Source organism: Grampus griseus (genome assembly GCF_964374135.1).
Source record: "Grampus griseus genome assembly, chromosome: 16".
In the NCBI taxonomy this organism is placed as follows: domain Eukaryota; kingdom Metazoa; phylum Chordata; class Mammalia; order Artiodactyla; family Delphinidae; genus Grampus; species Grampus griseus.
This window is the reverse complement of record NC_139010.1, coordinates 77,104,562-77,121,652: the sequence shown is the minus strand read 5'-3', so window position 1 is coordinate 77,121,652 and position 17,091 is coordinate 77,104,562. Positions and strand designations below refer to the sequence as shown.

The following is a 17,091-nucleotide window of genomic DNA, read 5'->3' as shown; positions in this document are numbered from 1 at the left end:
GGAGACCCTGGTGATTCTATGTGATTGTCCACAGCACACAGACCGATCCATAAGGTAAGAAAGAGAACGTTGCTACTGAATTTTGTGTTGGTCCGGATTAAAAGGTGCCGTAGATTGAGCTGTGAGGGAGGGAATCTCCCTTCTTAAGTGTTATTATTAAGCTTAAGCTTAAGTGTTATTATTAACCGTTTTAAGAAAAACGGTTTCCTCGTCCTTAAAACATCCCATGAACCCAAAGCCCACATAATCATGGCCCTGAAATTCTACTCCACACAAAAATGGACATTTCCTTTGATACAGCAAGTATCTTAACTCCCAGGAAAAGGGAGCTATTTCTGTCAAAGTGAGTTTCCCAGTTATGCACAAAAGAATTAAATTCTGGCCCAGTTCAGAGTGGCTGATCCTGGTGAAATGGACTGCTTGGTGGGCCACTGCAGGCGAATATGCCTGGAACCCCGTGAAAATCCCTCATATTGATGGGAACGGCTTTCTCTGGCCACTCTATAGAAAAGCCCCTCGACCGCACAGCGCTCTCTATGCTTTGTATGCCAATCCATCATTGGTCTGGGTGGGCAAGGAACCACTTGCTCTGAACCGTCTGGAACTTTGCTGACAGCAGAGAGTGGCGGGGGTGAGGGGAAGCCCCACTCCGAGCTCCTGTCCTTCCTTGGCCCCAGGTCAGCTGGGAGGGGTGCCTGGGCCGCAGGATGGACAGCAGCTGTAAATGATGACACAGCCATGGTAAGAGCAGCGGCCAGTGTACCGAGCTCTTGCACATGTCGGGCACCGGACCAACTGTTATCTTGATTCAATGCTCCTAAGCCACTTTCAGGAAGTCCAAACCAGGTCACCCCACCCCAGGGGCTTCCCTCTGCCCTGGAATAAAATCCAAACCCCTGCCCACATGCTCTGCTCTCAGCACTGCTGCGTCTCTGCTGGGAACGCCAGCCTGGAGCTTCCCACCTCGTTCAGAGGCACCGTCCCTGAGCCCGTTTGGGAAACGCCTCCTCTGAGGGGCCCAGTGGTGGCCACTCCGTATCGTGAAATCAGACGTATGGGTGTGCACGTGTGTGTGTGTAGAAGGCACACTCCCTGGGAGCAGGGTCCTGAGTCTGTTCTGTCCACTGCTCTGTCCCAGAACTAGGACAGTGCCGGACTCACAGCACCTCAATACACGCCGTGCAGCTGGGCAGTGAATGAATGAGCACAGCCTTGCGGCAGATTTCTAGTATCCCTCCGACAGGAGAAGTCGAGTCACTTGTTCACTGAGGACGCAGCAGATCCAGATCCAAACCCAAGGCTGTGCTCATAACTGCATCTCCACATGAGCCCCTTAGGGATGGACCTGGAAGGATGTAGCTCCCTTAAAAGTGGGGAGAGGGCGCTTCCCTGGTGGCGCAGCGGTTGAGAGTCCGCCTGCCGATGCAGGGGACACGGGTTCGTGCCCCCGTCCGGGAGGATCCCACATGCCGCGGAGCGGCTGGGCCCGTGAGCCATGGCCGCTGAGCCTGCGCGTCCGGAGCCTGTGCTCCGCAACGGGAGAGGCCACAGCAGTGAGAGGCCCGCGTACCGCAAAAAAAAAAAAAAAAAAAAAGTGGGGAGATGTTGCTTTGGGTTCTTTTCCCTTAGATTCCCGATAGACGGGCATCTTTCTGTATCCTGACGTCAGGCATGTTCTCGGGTGGGGGAGGAGGGAAGAGCACGGAACAGGGGACCACATTCTGGTTTCGGCTCCAGCCCTGACCATAAGCTTGCTCGTAAGTCCTCCCTCGAGGTCCCAGGGCCTCATTTCCAAAATGAGGGGCTTCTCACACACAGATGGCTGTGCCCACCCAGCAGGGTCCGATTCAGTCAGTCTGGGGTGGGGCCGAGGATCTGCATCTGTGACAAGGTCCCCAGCGATGCTGAGGCAGCTGGTCCCGGGACCACGTTTGGAGAACCACAGGCCCGGAAGATGCCTGAGGTCCTCATACCCTGCCTCTCAGAGATCCTGCTACCAGGGCAGAGGTGAAGACCCAGGAGCCAGAGTCTGAGAGTCCACATTCCAGACCTGGCTCTGAGACTTCCCAGCTGTGTGACCTTGGGCAGAGGTTTTCAGCTCTGTCCTCCACACCTGAAACAGGGGATCCCAGTATTTCTCTTATGGCATTTGGGAGAAGATTAAATATAAAGCCCTCAACACATAGTAAGAAGCCAGCATCAGTGACCCGTTATCAGCAGCATCATTGCCTCCCCCCAGCTGGTATGATGTCAAGTCCCAGTGACCCACGAAGGGGGAGCTTTTTAACATATGGCAAGAACAGAACCGCCAGCAATCTGTTTGCTACGTCTAGACTCCTAAAAGAAAGGGCGTTACAAAGTTCCACCAGTAACCAAATGCTTGTTTTTATTCTTTGAATTTTAGCTGCTTCCTTAGTTCTCGGCAAGCTGTACGATGCACATTCTGGGCTGGTTCTACGCCATGTATACATTTCACTTGGCTTGGTAAAGGAGCCATTTATCAAACGGAGTCCATCTGATTTCCTGGATCTGAGATTAGGCCGCCTCAGCTTCCTTTCCTCCCCCCATAACCCTTGTAAAAATAGAATTTCCCTGTTCCCGGGGAGAGAGGGAGGAGGAGAGAATGCTGGAGGAGGAGAGAATGCTTCACACATCTTTTTTTTTTTTTTGTAACTTACAAATGCTGCTAGGTGCTTCAAAGCAGGAAATCAGCTCAAGACCCAAGATGTTCTATAGACACAACAATAAAACAACGGCCCTGGAGATGTTCTGGCTTTTTCAGGCGGAAACACTATTAAACCATGTGGGGAATGCAGACAAAACACAAAAGCAAAAGTAACAAAAATAGAAAAACAAACAAACAAATAAGGGTTGCAGTGGGCGGGTGTCAAATTAGGTGAAAAAGCATTTACTTACCAGGCTTGCCTGTTTGTTTTGCAAGCAAAGGGCAAGAAGCAACGGAAAATGGAAGCAAAACAGATAATCAGGGCAGTTGTTAGGAAAGCAGGAAAAAAAAAATCAATCGCAACAACCTGGAATGCAGAAAGCACAGAAATCCCTTTTTGTTCTGAATTCTCAATAGTCAATATTTGAACTTAATGAAACATATTCTCTTTAGTAACATATGGTGAGAACGGACTGTGATGACAAGACAGATGTCACACCAACATGGAGCATGTGTGAAGGTTAAACAGAGGTCAGGGAGCCAGGCTGGAGTCAAGGCTAGTGGAAGTTGGGTAGAAGCTGGTTTTAACTTCAAAATGCTATTACATTCACTCTGGGCCCTGAACGGCAAGCTCTCTGGGCCTGAGTTTCCCTTTCCATGAGGAATGGTGGGTGGGTGAGCGGAAATGAGAAGAAAAATACGGGATCCAGATGAGACATATGGGTGTGTTTCCTGCCTCAAAAGAAGGCAGGTCCCGCCCAGAGCTACAGTGAGCTCCAGCCATGCCGCAGCCCCACACCATCCTCGGCAAGGACACAAGGACCCTGAAACTGACAGTGGCCCTAATCGGCGACCTGCAAGTGACTGATGGATGACACCCACAGACATGCCACCTCTCGGATGAGAACAGCTCTGGGAAGGTGGGTGATGAACGGGACAGGAAGTGAGGATGGGGAGGGGGCGATGAGGAACAGACACACCATGAGGCGCCACCCCAAGTGACAGCACTGCTTCCAGCCAGGGACGCTGGGGAGGGGGTCTCGCAGAGCCACCCGCAGAGTGCTTAAACACCCCCAAAACAGGAAAACGCTGAGGGAAAATTTCACAGCTCTTGAAGAGAGGGGCTCTCAGGCCAAACACGCCAGGTCTCCTGGAGGGGGTGGGGATAGGGGGGTGGCATGTGTGGCCTTAATCCCTGGAGTCAGGGTTCCACACGCTCCTCAGACTGTGTCTGAATTGAAAACACTGTTCTAACTACTGTCACCTGCAGCGTGGAAAGCATCAAAGTCCAATACTCTTTCTGTCACCACAAGGACAGGCCACTATGTCAACTAGAGACTCTGGCTCTGTCAGTTTTCAAGAGGGAATGTCTGCTTCTATCAAACCGCCAGCCGAGCCAGAACATCTGGTTGCTCTGGGCGGCCTGCCGTCAGGACAAAGGCTCTTCAACACTGGCCTAAACGTCATTGTCAAAAGTAAAAAATAAAAATGGATGACTGAGACGCAGAAGGATGTTTCCAGATGAGCCATGTAGGTTTGAGTGACATTTTCACGTCCCAAGACTCCAGGATGCGGAAAGGTTGCCAAACAATGTGTATTGGAAGATATAAATCCTTCCTTCTGACCATTTTCAGCAGCAGTTTCAGTTCCAAGGGGTTTTTTTTTTTTTATCTCATCCATATGTATCCATATGTTATACCAATTTAACAGAGGTTTCATTTGATAGAAAGCATACACCATGAGGCTGATCCTTTAAAAAACCCCAATAGGCTTCCCTTGAGCTCTGGGAGAAATGGTCTTTATTATAATAAACCAAAATTAAAGTTCTTTTGAATGGAAGCTTCTTCACTGTTCCCAAGGCTGTGGTCATATTTACCTTGGGGCAAAAGCTAGAGGTGTGGTGTGACATATCCAAACGTTTGAGATGACGAGGGGTCACCTGCTAAAACAGCATCAAGCTGTGGTTTGCAGTAAGCTTATGTCCTTTGGAGTAAAAGGTTTTTTAAAAAACTGCTATCATGGACCTAAGCAAATAAATAAATAAACAAAGATCCCACACCTCGCACCCTGAGTTATAACAGCATTTTTCAATGATGATCATCAGTGAAAAGACTTGGGCTTGGAACTTCTGCAAAAGGCCTTTTCTCACTTTTTCTTTAAAAAAAAAAAAAAGAGGGCTTCCCTGGTGGCGCGGTGGTTGAGAGTCCGCCTGCTGATGCGGGGGACACGGGTTCATGCCCCGGTCCAGGAAGATCCCACATGCCGCGGAGAGACTGGGCCCGTGAGCCATGGCCGCTGAGCCTGCGCGTCTGGAGCCTGTGCGCCGCAACAGGAGAGGCCACGACAGTGAGAGGCCCGCGTACCGCAAAAAAAAAAAAAAAAAAAAAAAGAGCCAGGTGTGTATGACTTGTAACATGAGGCCTTCTTTTTTTTTTTTTTTTTTTTTTTTGAGAGCTCAGATGGGTTTATTATGGCTATATTTGTAAGAAAGTATTCATTCCCAAATCTATCTCTTTTTGTGCAGAGATAATCATATGCCAGCAGCAGATAGAAAACTGAAGAGATGAGTGGTGTGCATCTATAATTTTGATTATCTCATGTAGAGGGAAATACATCCTGTAGAAAGAATAATACATTGTCTTTTTTGAAATTGTACAATAAGAGCTATAAAAATCGCAATATTGTTTACATGAGAGTATGGTGGCATACAATTATTGGTTTTATACAAGGCCTTCTTTTATTGTAGGCCAAAGTAATCTGTCAGTACTGGCTGCCAGGGATGCTGTGTTAAGATGGATTCTGAGGCAGTGTCCAACCTCAGTGAGAAATAGTGTTGTGACCAGTCAATAGGGACAGGCAGCTGGACTGCCACGTGTTCTACTGTCCTTGTTCTAGACCTCTGTGTAAAGGCCGAGTCAGGTATTTTTTCACTTGTGTCTAAACTAAATTAGGGTTTAGAGATTTCATTATAGAGATCTGATTCTCTCCCATGAGCAAAAAAATCACCCAAATATCCTAGTAACCAACCCAAATCTCTTTCCCCATGAGGTGGGCCATCCTGGCTGGGTCAAATGGTGGCCATTGAAGTGACAGCCACGGCTTCCCACAGGCATGAATAATTCATGCTAAGGGACACACACGCTGACAGGTGTTTCCAGGAGGTCCCCAGACTCACTGATCTGGGGCAGAGCCACCTTCTGGGATGCTCTGGTCCCTCCCTAAAGGGCTTCATGCTCTAAGAGGAGCCTGAGAGGAACACACTCTGAGTCTCTACTTTCAAAGCCCTCCCCATAGTTCAGAAATCTCAGGGCAGGCCTGAGCCCCCCACCAGTGAGGATACCCACCTATCATCTGGGCGATGGTCTTCTCATACTCGGCCACTATTTTCCTGTAAGAGAAGTGAAAATAGGTTGGAACTGTGACCACAGAATAGTTTTTAATTTCACGCGGGAGCCCATGTGCTGGATATCAACAGCCTGACCACCATCTAAGAGGACAAGTCTTATGGGTCACAGACTACTAGGGACCCCTCCAACCTCAGCCCTCTTCTTGTACACCCAAATAGGTTCATTTTCCTAGTGCAAGACTCTGATCAAATCACTCCCTTATACAAAACCTTCTGTGTCTCCCCTCTGCCCACTGAGAAAAAAAATAAGGCCAAACCTTCAGCCTGACAGTCGAAGCCTTCTGTCACCTGGGCCTGATCTTCATCAGTCTTACCTCCTTCCATGCCATCTCGTGAACACAGTGGTTCAGTGAGAACAAATGATTTCTTGTCTGCCCTGAGCTTTCTCACCTCTATGGCCTTGCCCATGTTGTTCACTTCCCCTCTCTTTCCACCTGTCATAGTCTGTTTCTCAAGGGCCAATTCAAATGCTACCTCCTCCAGGAAGCCTTCCCTGATTTCTCCTTAGAACCCCGTAACATTTTATCTGACTCTTCTTCCAAAACATACATCATAGTACTTGAGTGGAAGCTCCTCAAGGTCCAGGGACCACTTCTTAGTCACCTGTGTTGTTGAGTGGGGGAGTGGCAGGAAACGAAACAGTAGACCTTCTTGGGTAGGCTCAATGAAGAGAAGCTGCACAAAAGCACTAAGATCCCTTGTTTATAAGATTAAAGGAAACTCTCAAAAAAGACTTGAGGGTTTCACCTACATTATCCAATCCACAAGAGAACCAAGAGCTACTAACCTCCAACAGATCTAGGACCTGATTGCAGCTGACCCTGCCTCTCCGAGCTGTGTGATTTGGCCAAGTCAGTACTGGACGCTGAGGGTTCAGCTTACTCCCTGGTCCAGTGAGGATTACCTTAGACCTTGACTTTCGGGCCTGGGGGGTGGGAATTAAATGAAGCTAAAAGCGACAGTGACAGCAGAACACACTCTTGCAAAGGCTAAAGGCCTTGCAGCTGCTGGGTGTCTGTCCCTGGCTTCTTGACCTTGGCCCCAAGGTCACTGCCTCACCCAAGGGCAGACCCACAAGAAAGGCAGCCACAACATGAGTGCACTTGCATTCTCTCTCTGAATCCTACACAGAGACACTTCATGTTTTCTGTGCTTAAACAACCCCTCCTGGCACCCCTGAATCACAGATGATGGATCTCTGAGGCTGCCCCATCTAAACCCACCACCACTGAGGGCAGAGGCGGGACCACAGCAAGTAAGGGACGTGTCCTTTCAGAAGTGCTAGGAGACTGGGGGCCAAAGAAGTGGTCTCCCTAGAATTGCTATACAGGGTCATTCAGGAACCTTTCCAGGATCCCAGGGCTACAAAGTGGCAGAGCTAGGATTCAAACCCAGGTATCAACTCTGGAGTCTTTGTTATAACCCTTCGGCTCCACTGCCTCCAGGCATTGTGACTTACCCCCATTTTACAGATGAGGAAAGTTAGACACAGAGTTAAGAAACAGATTCAGAGAACCTGCTGTGTAGCACAGGGAACTCTACTTGACTCTGCTGGACAGTAGAAACTAACACAACATTGTAAAACAACTGTATCACAATTTAAAAAGAAAGAAAGAAAAAGAAACAGACTCAGAAGCAGCTACAAAGGAGAGCCTGACTTCCACCTGGTCTGGCTCCAGAGGCTGACGTTTAGGGCACCAAAAACTAGTGCCTCTGTGCCAGCCGGAGACACTTGAAATCCCACCACACCAGTTACCAAACAGCACTCCCTGGAGCCCCCAGAGGTACAATTTCTCCCAGGAAAGCAAAAGGAATCAGAGACAAGAACTTCCAGCCTCCCCGTATGTCCTGCCTCCACCTTGAGTGCAGGCAAAAAACCAAAGCCACCCGGTTCCCTCCCCAACTTCCCCTTAGCCAAAAAAAAAAAAAAAAGATAAAAGAGATTTTAAAATAATGCAACTACAGGGCCTCAGTTTGAATGTGAAAGAGCGCTAAGATTAAGCTCCAGAAGTGATCACAAAAGCTGTCAGCAGAAAGATGGAACTAACAGAAGAGTTTTCAGGAAGATGCTATTTGACCTAGAAAATGGGAGATGATCACCTAAACATTTGCTTATTACTTAAAACGGTAGCCAGGAATATGATTTTGATAATTAGCTCACAGCACTACTGCAATGAAGTGTACTAAAAATGTACAAATTCTTCAACCAATGTTTAGAAATGCATTCATTCTCCTATTCCCACACTTTGAGACTTTAAAATGAAGCTGATTATGTATTCTTGGCACAGTGCCGGACCTTCTGTCTTGTTAAAATGATTGTGGTCGAATCCATATCTTCTCCTGCAATTGCCTCAGCTCGTGCTGAAGAAGGGCAGGTGTGTGGAGAATGAACTATGCCCCCTCCACCCCGCCACGCGCAGTTCTTAGACCCGCAGCATCTAGAACCTGGACAAGATGTGCTAATCCGGGACGGTCAGAGCAGAGGTTTGGGCCAAAATTGCTTTAAAAATGCCACTTACAATATAGTTTTTGTTTTTTTTTTTTTTTTACAATATAGTTTTAAAAGTCACATCCCAAGGGTAAATTCTAGCCCCAGAGATGGTTTCTTAGTTTCTAAGAAGATGATGAATTGAGAAAGGAAATAAAGGGGAAAAGGCACGTGAGGAGTGAAAGCAAGAGGCAGGCTGCTGGGTACAGTGGAAAGAGCTTGGCTTTCAGAGTCAGAGAGGTGGATTCAAATCCATGTTCTCGTTAACTAGAAGCTCCAGGGCCTCCGTCAAGTCACCTAACCTCTCTGCGCCTTCAAGCGGGGCTGACCATCCCCTCGACAGCTGTGGGGAGAAACAGGCTGTGTGTCTCCAGCCAAAGGCACAGTGCTTGGCACACGGCAGGTACTTACCGTGTGGTAGCTGTCATACTTCTATGACAATAGGCAGCAAATGAAAATAAATCACTCAGGCGACATTTGGGAGACACACTCAATGTTTATCAATTGAGACTGGTGAAATTAATTATGTTAGACCCTTAAAAGGACTGTCAAGCACCTGTTGAACAAATAGGTCAAGATGTATAAACATCTGTCCAAGTTACGCTAAGTTAAAAAAGAGTATAGGGTAATGTACATTTCTACACTCCACTTCTGAAGAAAAATGGAGGCTACATAGATACCTTAACACATTTGGGATCAGAAATGGAAAATTCTGGGAAGGATACACCAGAAATGGTGCACAGTAGGTACCTGAAGGGTGTGGAACCAGAGGCTGAGTGGGAAGCAGGTGTGTTTTTCCTTGTACATATATTTATTTGATTGCATTATGTGACTCGTGGTATTTTAGTAATAGTAATACACTAAGAATACTTCTGTGAAAATACAAACCTTGTGGAATAACGGGTAACTTCTACAGAGGACACTGTTCATGGGCCACACCAGCTCCAGCTGCTATCAAACCACAGGTAAGCATCCCCCAGGTACCAGGAAGCCCGAGCATCACAACTGACCTCATTTCCATCACTTCCCGCCTGCTTGCTTCATATTTATCTTTCCAGTCCGAGACCTCTCTCTCCTTGGTTATGATCTAGTATCAGGGAGAAGAAGAGGAAGGAGGTTAGTCCCAGCTGAGTCAATTCAGATCTGAGCAATTCATACACCAAGACAAGGAAACACTAAATAAATATGGAATTAAAACCTGCTACACCAAATAATTGTATTTAGAGGATTTCCCCAAGCATGAGATAGAAATAAGCCAAACGTGAGACTTTCACAATGTCCACAGAGAGCAACTAAAAGGCATGTGCTTTTTTGTTATAACTCGAACGAGGCCCTAAAAACTCATTAAACAACAGTGTCGGGCTTCCCTGGTGGCGCAGTGGTTGAGAGTCCGCCTGCCGATGCAGGGGACACGGGTTCGTGCCCCGGTCCGGGAAGATCCCACATGCGGCGGAGTGGCTAGGCCCGTGAGCCATGGCTGCTGAGCCTGTGCGTCCGGAGCCTGTGCTCCACAACGGGAGAGGCCACAACAGTGAGAGGCCCGTGTACCACACACACAAAAAAAACAAAAAAACCCCCAAAAAACCCCAATAGTGTCCAAGATCAAAACCCACGGTTTGCCGCCTGTCTCTGCCTGCAGTGGTCAGAGGAGAAAGTCTGTGTCCAGAGATGCTGGCTTTGTGGGACGTGGGTACATACATTTATTTACAAATGGCAGAACCCGGAGCTTTTCCCAGGGCACCCAGAGCTGGCCTTGCCTTCTCTGAGCCACACACACGCCACAGTACCTCTGCCCTGGCGATCTGGAGGGCGGAGTCCAGGTCAGGCTGCTGGAACAGAAGGCCTGTGGGTTTCTCTACCTCGGCCGTCCCGATGCGGGAATACAAGGCTGTTTTGGAGATGGTGACGTCTGTTGGGTGAGCAGCTTCTCTCTGTGGAATGGTTTTTAATTTTAAAAAGTTAACATTAATCTTATGACAAAGAGAATTGCACTCATCCTCTCATGAACGGGTCAGTTGTATGGTTTTGAAACAAAGAACACCAAAAGTATGAGAAAATGCTAAGACTAATGAATGGGGAAATGCCGGATACAATCTACGGAAATCTATCATTCTGCACCTGCACCGGCTGACAAAGGGTCTAATGGCGGACGCCTCCCCAGCTCCCAGGCCCTGGAGTCAAGCACGTCTGGTGCCCGTTTATCACTGCCATTTATCAGCCGCAGAGGCATTTAGGCACAGCGCATAAGAACCAAGGTCATCTTCCAGCAGGTTCCACTTCCAAAATAAAAGCCTGACGGTGAACAATGTTGAATTCTACTCTATGTTTTCCCAGTTTTGAGTAACCACAGATCTGATCATTTTTGTAAGACTTTCCACATTTCAACTTAGGGGACATTGGTTAGCTGTGTTTGAAAGGATATAATTCACACAGAGCTTAAGGCCTACCATAGCTCTCAACCAACATCACCTTCAACGAGCTAGTTTCTGGGTGCCAAAAGGTAAGCGGTACGTTGGAGTTACAGCGTCAGCGGGAAAATCGAAAACTGGATCACTGACGACATCCACCTGTGCCGATAAGCCCCTCGGTGAGTGGTGTGATTCCCTGCCCCCACGACCGACACTGGACAGTCACAAGCCTCCTGGGAGGGAGGAGAGGTCTGTGCTGACTCTTCCTCCCTTCGCACAAATGCTCAGCCATTTCCAACACACCCAAAGTGCAGCATTAGGAGCGTCGCCAACCAGTGCAGCGGGTTGTCAATCTAGTGCTACTGCAGAAGAAATGTCAAACCAATCACACTCTCAGTCCTATTCATTAACCTCCTGGCCCGTCGTGGTTGCCAAGGCAAACCTCCACCCTGGTTACTAGAGTCCAACTGGACGTGAAGCAGTGGGGGTGTAATGGGCGGAGGGCAACTGCTTTTCCTTTGGGAAATTTATGAGAAGAGATGGAGCCGTGAACAGAACACCACAGTGTAGAAGAAAGAGAGAGATGTGGGAAAGGATCGGTGAGGACTTATCTTGTAGATGGAAGCAGAGGAGATGAAAGAACCAATGGTAACTGGGAAGGGGGTGACCCGAAGGTGCTTGAGCAGAATTTCTCTCCTCAATCACGGGAACAGGCATGCTTACCCTACTGTGGCCTCCGAGGCAATGAACTTGTGACAGCTTAGAAAACGCAGGTGGAAGCTTAATGGATAGGACTGGAGGTCACCGAGTTAGGACCTGTTAGTTGTACACATGCACGATGAACTAAGTGGTTTAGGCTGTCCTGGAAGCGAGCGTCTGCTGCGTGGGTGTCACTACCCCTGCCTGGCCTTGAGTATCTGGGCTAACTCTCACATGGGACCCAGAATGACCACTGCTGGTCAGAGGGGAGTACCAGACCCCAGGGACACGCCCACCTGTCAAGTGGGATGCCAGGATCTTCGGTGACAGGACATTTGAGCAGAACACAAGTTTAAAGCCCTCAGGAGCAGGCAGGCTGACCTCTCAGAAGAGGGCCTCCAGACCACAGGGCAGAGCCTCTCCCACGTAGGCGTTAATCTCTGATGTCTGAGATGTTTTCAAGGTTCTACTTGTCAAATGGGAAACTTCTCAGGAAGTAAACAGAAAATTATACCTAGACACCAAGACTCAGTATTTACATTTATCGAGAAAGTTCAAAAACACAAAATTCTGAAGAGGATTTTTAAAAAACCTGTTCCTGTCACAGTTAAGTAAAATAATGTATTCTTTGAAAAAAATTAAATAACGTTTCAAAATGGAAAGAACCCTAGACACCGTCCAACTCATCCTGGTCCCTCTGATGATGAAAAAATTGAGGATCTAAATAAGATTTGGCCAAATCGTTTCCCAGAATGAGATTCAATTCTGACCCAAGATAAACCAACTCTCTGAAGTGCAAGAGAAAATGAATTAAAACTAACTTTATCATACTGGGCAGAAACAAAATACGACCAGTGCAGGAATTAATGATCTTTAAGCTGCCTAATGTCCTTTGTAAAACAAGGAAGGGGATGAAAAATAAACAAAATAAGGAGCTTTCTAAGGAAATGCAAATGGTTACCACCAGATACAGTAATTCACTATCTCCGGTCATCCTGGCCACCTGGTGTTTTCAATAAAGAAACATGATGACTTAAGAATCCATTTGAATTACTACCAGAGTATCTGCATGTTAATGCAATTCAAGGTACACACCCTGGTTTTCTCTTACAACCAAGAATTGTTTTTAACTGAAATTAATAGGTTTGTCTCTTGATGATATTTTAAGATCAGACTTAGATTAAGCTTTGTTTCTCCCACATAACCTCCCACTTGCTACTTTAGAGGAACCAAAAAGCCACCAGAATCACAAATTAAGATGTGAAGCGGCCACGACTCAGACAGCACGGGACCAACGTCCAAACTCTCGATCCACTCCCTCAAATCTTGGTCCCTGCGGGGACCCCTGGGGCACTGTCGCCGGGATCAGGCCTGCAGACCTCATGCCTGGGGTCCTTCTGGCCTTGCAGCCAGGGGCTGGGGGTCTTGTCGCTCAGCCAGGCTCACAATCCTCCTGGTGTCCAACCCGCTGCTGCCAGGCTCAGGGGAAGCTGCTATGTCTTGGACCAAAGCAGGATCGCTTTGGTCCCCGGAAACCAGGTGGGAAGCAGTGAGAAGGCGCAGGGGTAGGGTCCAAAAGCCGAGATCAGGTCATGGACCAAGGTCATGGAGCGTGGACACAGGCTGGGTGCCTGGGGGGTGACGGGGCCACGTGGCGCCAGGTGGGGCAGAGAGCAGCCTCAGCCCGGTGCCGCCCCATCCAAATCTGACAAGGGGCGGGTCTCAAGTTCAGGATGGCAAACAAAAGGAAGGCACTTGATACGTGCCCTTACTCCACTCCCCACAGGAGGCGCCACCAGCACCGACCGGCCTCTCCTTCCCCCTGGGTCAAGACATGGCCTCAGACCTCAACACAGGCTGCAGACGAAAACCACGAATTCTTGAAACTGGCAAATAAGCTGAAACCCACGTGCCAGCCCTTTGTCACTGCCCTTCAGACTGTTCTTGCGGGTTTCGGGTATCACCTGGTTAAATGGCCGGGGTGGGTGGTTTCCGGACACAGAAGGAGAAAAGGCAGCTATGCTATCAGGCTGTTCACCAACCATACAGTTGCCCCAGACCTGATTCCTTCTCCCACTGATGCTGCGACAACCCAGGCATCTTCCTTTATGGGCCAGGACTCCTGGAGGAATCACACACTGAAGATTAACACCCTTTCCCTCCCAGGGGAGCCTGTTTCTAGGACCTCCTCCAGTCCCAAAGCTTGCCATTTGTATGATCCTTGTTCCCATGTTACCCAGACACATCCTTCCTTCTTTATATAGGGTCCCCCTAATCCCACAAGGCCAGATACTGGACCATACCCAGTATCTGTTATACACACAAATTAAATCCATCCCTGTGCCCTGCAGCCCTTGGAAAGCCATACAGATGGAACGCTCAGGTTCTATCCACCCTGGTTTAGTGGTGAATCCAGGGCTGCTGCACCTCACAACCAGTGACCTGGTCAGATCCGCCCCCGCCAGGAGGACACAACCGAATTCAGTTCCACCAGAAGTGTGTGGAAGGAAAACAATAAGGGGTCTGACACCCCAGCCCCTGTGGAGTTTCCCTCGTTTCTAACGTTTTCTGACTAATGAGACAGGAAACCGCACAGCAGTGCCTGGAAGGCTGGCTTTGCCGGCCCTCAGGCTGAAGGGAAACGTCGAGTGAAGCTGCTCACAGGAGCGATCAGAAATCACCCCCATCATATTTCATGACGTTTTTTCATCCTCTCAGTATGAGTTTTTTTCATTCCAAGTGATTTCATTTTGTGTTAGCAACAGTTTAAGACCATGCTACCAGAAACACTGGGCTAGGTTACCTGCAGCTGAAACATATGAGCAGAAAAAAGAACAAATTGGATACACAGCTGCTGTCTTCTCTTTCTATATATCAGCAGTTTCCAATGTGCTAAGGGCCAATCAAGCATCTCACCAGCAAGAAACCCACAGAAACCCAGCTGGGTTCAGGTAAATGGACCACCCTCGGTCTGGTGAGCTACAGAAAAGAGCATCTATTTTCCATGGGCCAACGTCACTAGATTAATATACTTCTTACAAAAGTGGTCCAAGTTCCTATGGTAGAGAAAAATGTTCCTCATACTCCCAGACACTTCTACCCCTATGGAATAATTCTTTTAACACGCCCTTCTGGAATACGTAAGGAGGGAGCGGGGGCTGTCTCTCCAAACCACACTCAGTAGACTCAGGTGACAGTATTTTCTCAATCAAAATCGGGACACATGGTCTGAGAACAGGCTTTAACTGACGGGAAGTCAACTGCTGGCCGTCTCTGAGAAGTAGGCACGGGTATCAGGCAGTCCTGAACACTTTATACTCAACTGGAACCACTGAGAACATGCTCAATTCTGCCTCAGACTTCTGGACAGGAATAAACTGTATTTATAGTGACCAAACGTCAAGCAATTCATTCTGTGTTTAAGCCACTACCCAAGGACATCAAGAAATAAATCTAACGGGGGAAAAAATCCTTACTGCTTAATGCATTCTAAAAATCTCATTTTTACGGAAATTAAACCCAAGTGTATGGGTTGGCCACAAGAACAAAGACATCAGCAATGGGTGTTTACATTCCTGTAAACACCCGATGTCCCCAGTCTGGACACCCATGGGATGACCTTCTTCTATCACTGAGAGATGTCTCTGGAAAGGGGTCCCCATTTGGTTCCAGGGAAACCACATGTGGGGGACCCACAGGGCAGGGCCAGCAGATGAACTCCTGATCCTGTCCCAAGGACAAGTGACGGGAGAGAGCACGGGCCCCTCTGCCAAGTAAGCTGTTACTTGAGATATACAGGCAACGAGCTCCCAGGCTCCCAGATGTACAGGCAACTCTCCCAGCTTCCCAGGCTCCATTTTCCACATCTGTAAAATGGGACCTGGACCCGCTGTCTGAAGAGAGATGTTGAGAGAGTCTCATCAGGTAACAAGAGGCACAAGTGAAGGTCACCTCCCAGCAGCTTTCATTGATCTTACACCTACTGTGTGCTAGGCTCTCTGCACGGCACTTACTGTCCTCACAGCAACGTGCAAACTCGCTGCTATTAGCCTCTTGTCGCAGATGGAAAAACTGAGGCTCAGAGAGGCTCACCAACTGGTTCAGGGCCACAGAGCGCACTGGGGCCCAGTCCTGGTCTGACAACCCAGGTTCGCCGGGCTGCCAACTGGGGGTGGGGTGTGGGAGAGGGAATGAGGCGGATCCTCAGAGGCCAGGCGCACCCGTCAGCCCTGGGGGTGGGCTGAACCTCCCTGGACCACGCTCCATCGTGCGTGTCATCAGCAACACATTCCAGTTGTTAAGAAAAATGACTCCAAACTTGGAAGCCAGCCAAACAATTTCTGCAGGTCTTGTCAATATCACACTCTGCCCTAGAGAAGGGTTGGCAGATTACGGCGATGGCTCAAACGGCCTGTTGCCCTTTTCTGTAAAAAGGGTTTTCCCGGAACCCGCCACACCCGTTCATCCACGTGTGGTCCGGTGCTGCTTTAGCAGAGCTTGGTGCCAGAGCTGAGTTAGTTGTTACAGAGATCAACAGATGCCTACAAAACCTGAAATATTTACGCTCTCCCGTTGCAGAAAAAGACCGCTTTTCTGTAATCCTTTTGACCCTGGCCTAAGGGTCATCTGACATCTCAGGAAGGTCTTGTTTTCACCTATTCACTATTGACTGGGATCCAGTCTCAGTATGATTAGATGTTAACTTGTAGAAAATAGAAAAGGTGCAAATTATTTTTTATTAGTAGCGAAGCAAATGATTTCTATAGGAAGAAAAAAGAACCTCAAAGGTTATGAATTATCTGTCCTGTTTAACTAGTATTAACCTGTTTTATATCTAACTTTGCAATCTTATTCCAGCCTCCTTACCCCACTGACTGGACATCGGTTTCTCGTATTTTCCTCCATTCAACAAGCCTTACCATCCTGCTGGTGTGTTCAGTGTGTACTTATGCACAAATTACACTTTTAGCTTTTTGAAAAATCATACTTTGTCGAACACCTGCCTGGCCATGGTTAGCAAAGAAGCTTCTGGACCACACAACATTCTCAAGAGGCAGCACACGGCAGCAGCAAACCGGTACCTTGGTGTCCTGGCGGCTACGGGAAGCCAGGGTGATCTGCCTGGCCAGCTTCAGGGCTTCTATCCGCATGATGGCAAACTCTAACTCCTCCTGCCGGAGGGGTGGGAAATGAGCAAACCGCAGGGGAAATGCACCGAGACAGGACGGAAATGTTTTCCACATCCAAGAAACGAATGTGCCACGTGAATGTGTCATGACAGGTACTCGGGGAAACATACGCGCTGGCTTTCTTTCACAATTAACACCTCAGCAGATCATGAAATAAGTGTCTCATTTCCTTTTTTTTTTTTTAAATCACCCTTTGGGATGTCTGGCGGGAAGTATGACACAAATACGAAATAATT

At 48.2% G+C, this 17,091-nt stretch overlaps 1 protein-coding gene across 11 annotated transcripts in view; it reads right to left on the bottom strand.

The window, feature by feature from the left end:
• The window catches only part of TACC2 (transforming acidic coiled-coil containing protein 2), a 205,148-nt gene that overhangs the window by 4,867 nt on the left and 183,190 nt on the right, over nt 1–17,091 (bottom strand). For 7 of the 11 annotated variants that reach the window (XM_082673176.1, XM_082673182.1, XM_082673177.1 and 4 more), the window contains 4 exons: nt 16,748–16,837; nt 10,347–10,490; nt 9,570–9,646; nt 6,010–6,053 (listed from right to left, as the gene is read on the bottom strand). In XM_082673176.1, coding sequence (XP_082529302.1) covers nt 6,010–6,053; nt 9,570–9,646; nt 10,347–10,490; nt 16,748–16,837 — 355 coding nt within the window. The remainder of the gene's footprint in view (nt 1–6,009; nt 6,054–9,569; nt 9,647–10,346; nt 10,491–16,747; nt 16,838–17,091) is intronic. The other 4 variants (XM_082673184.1, XM_082673185.1, XM_082673186.1 and 1 more) reach the window with 1 other exon arrangement.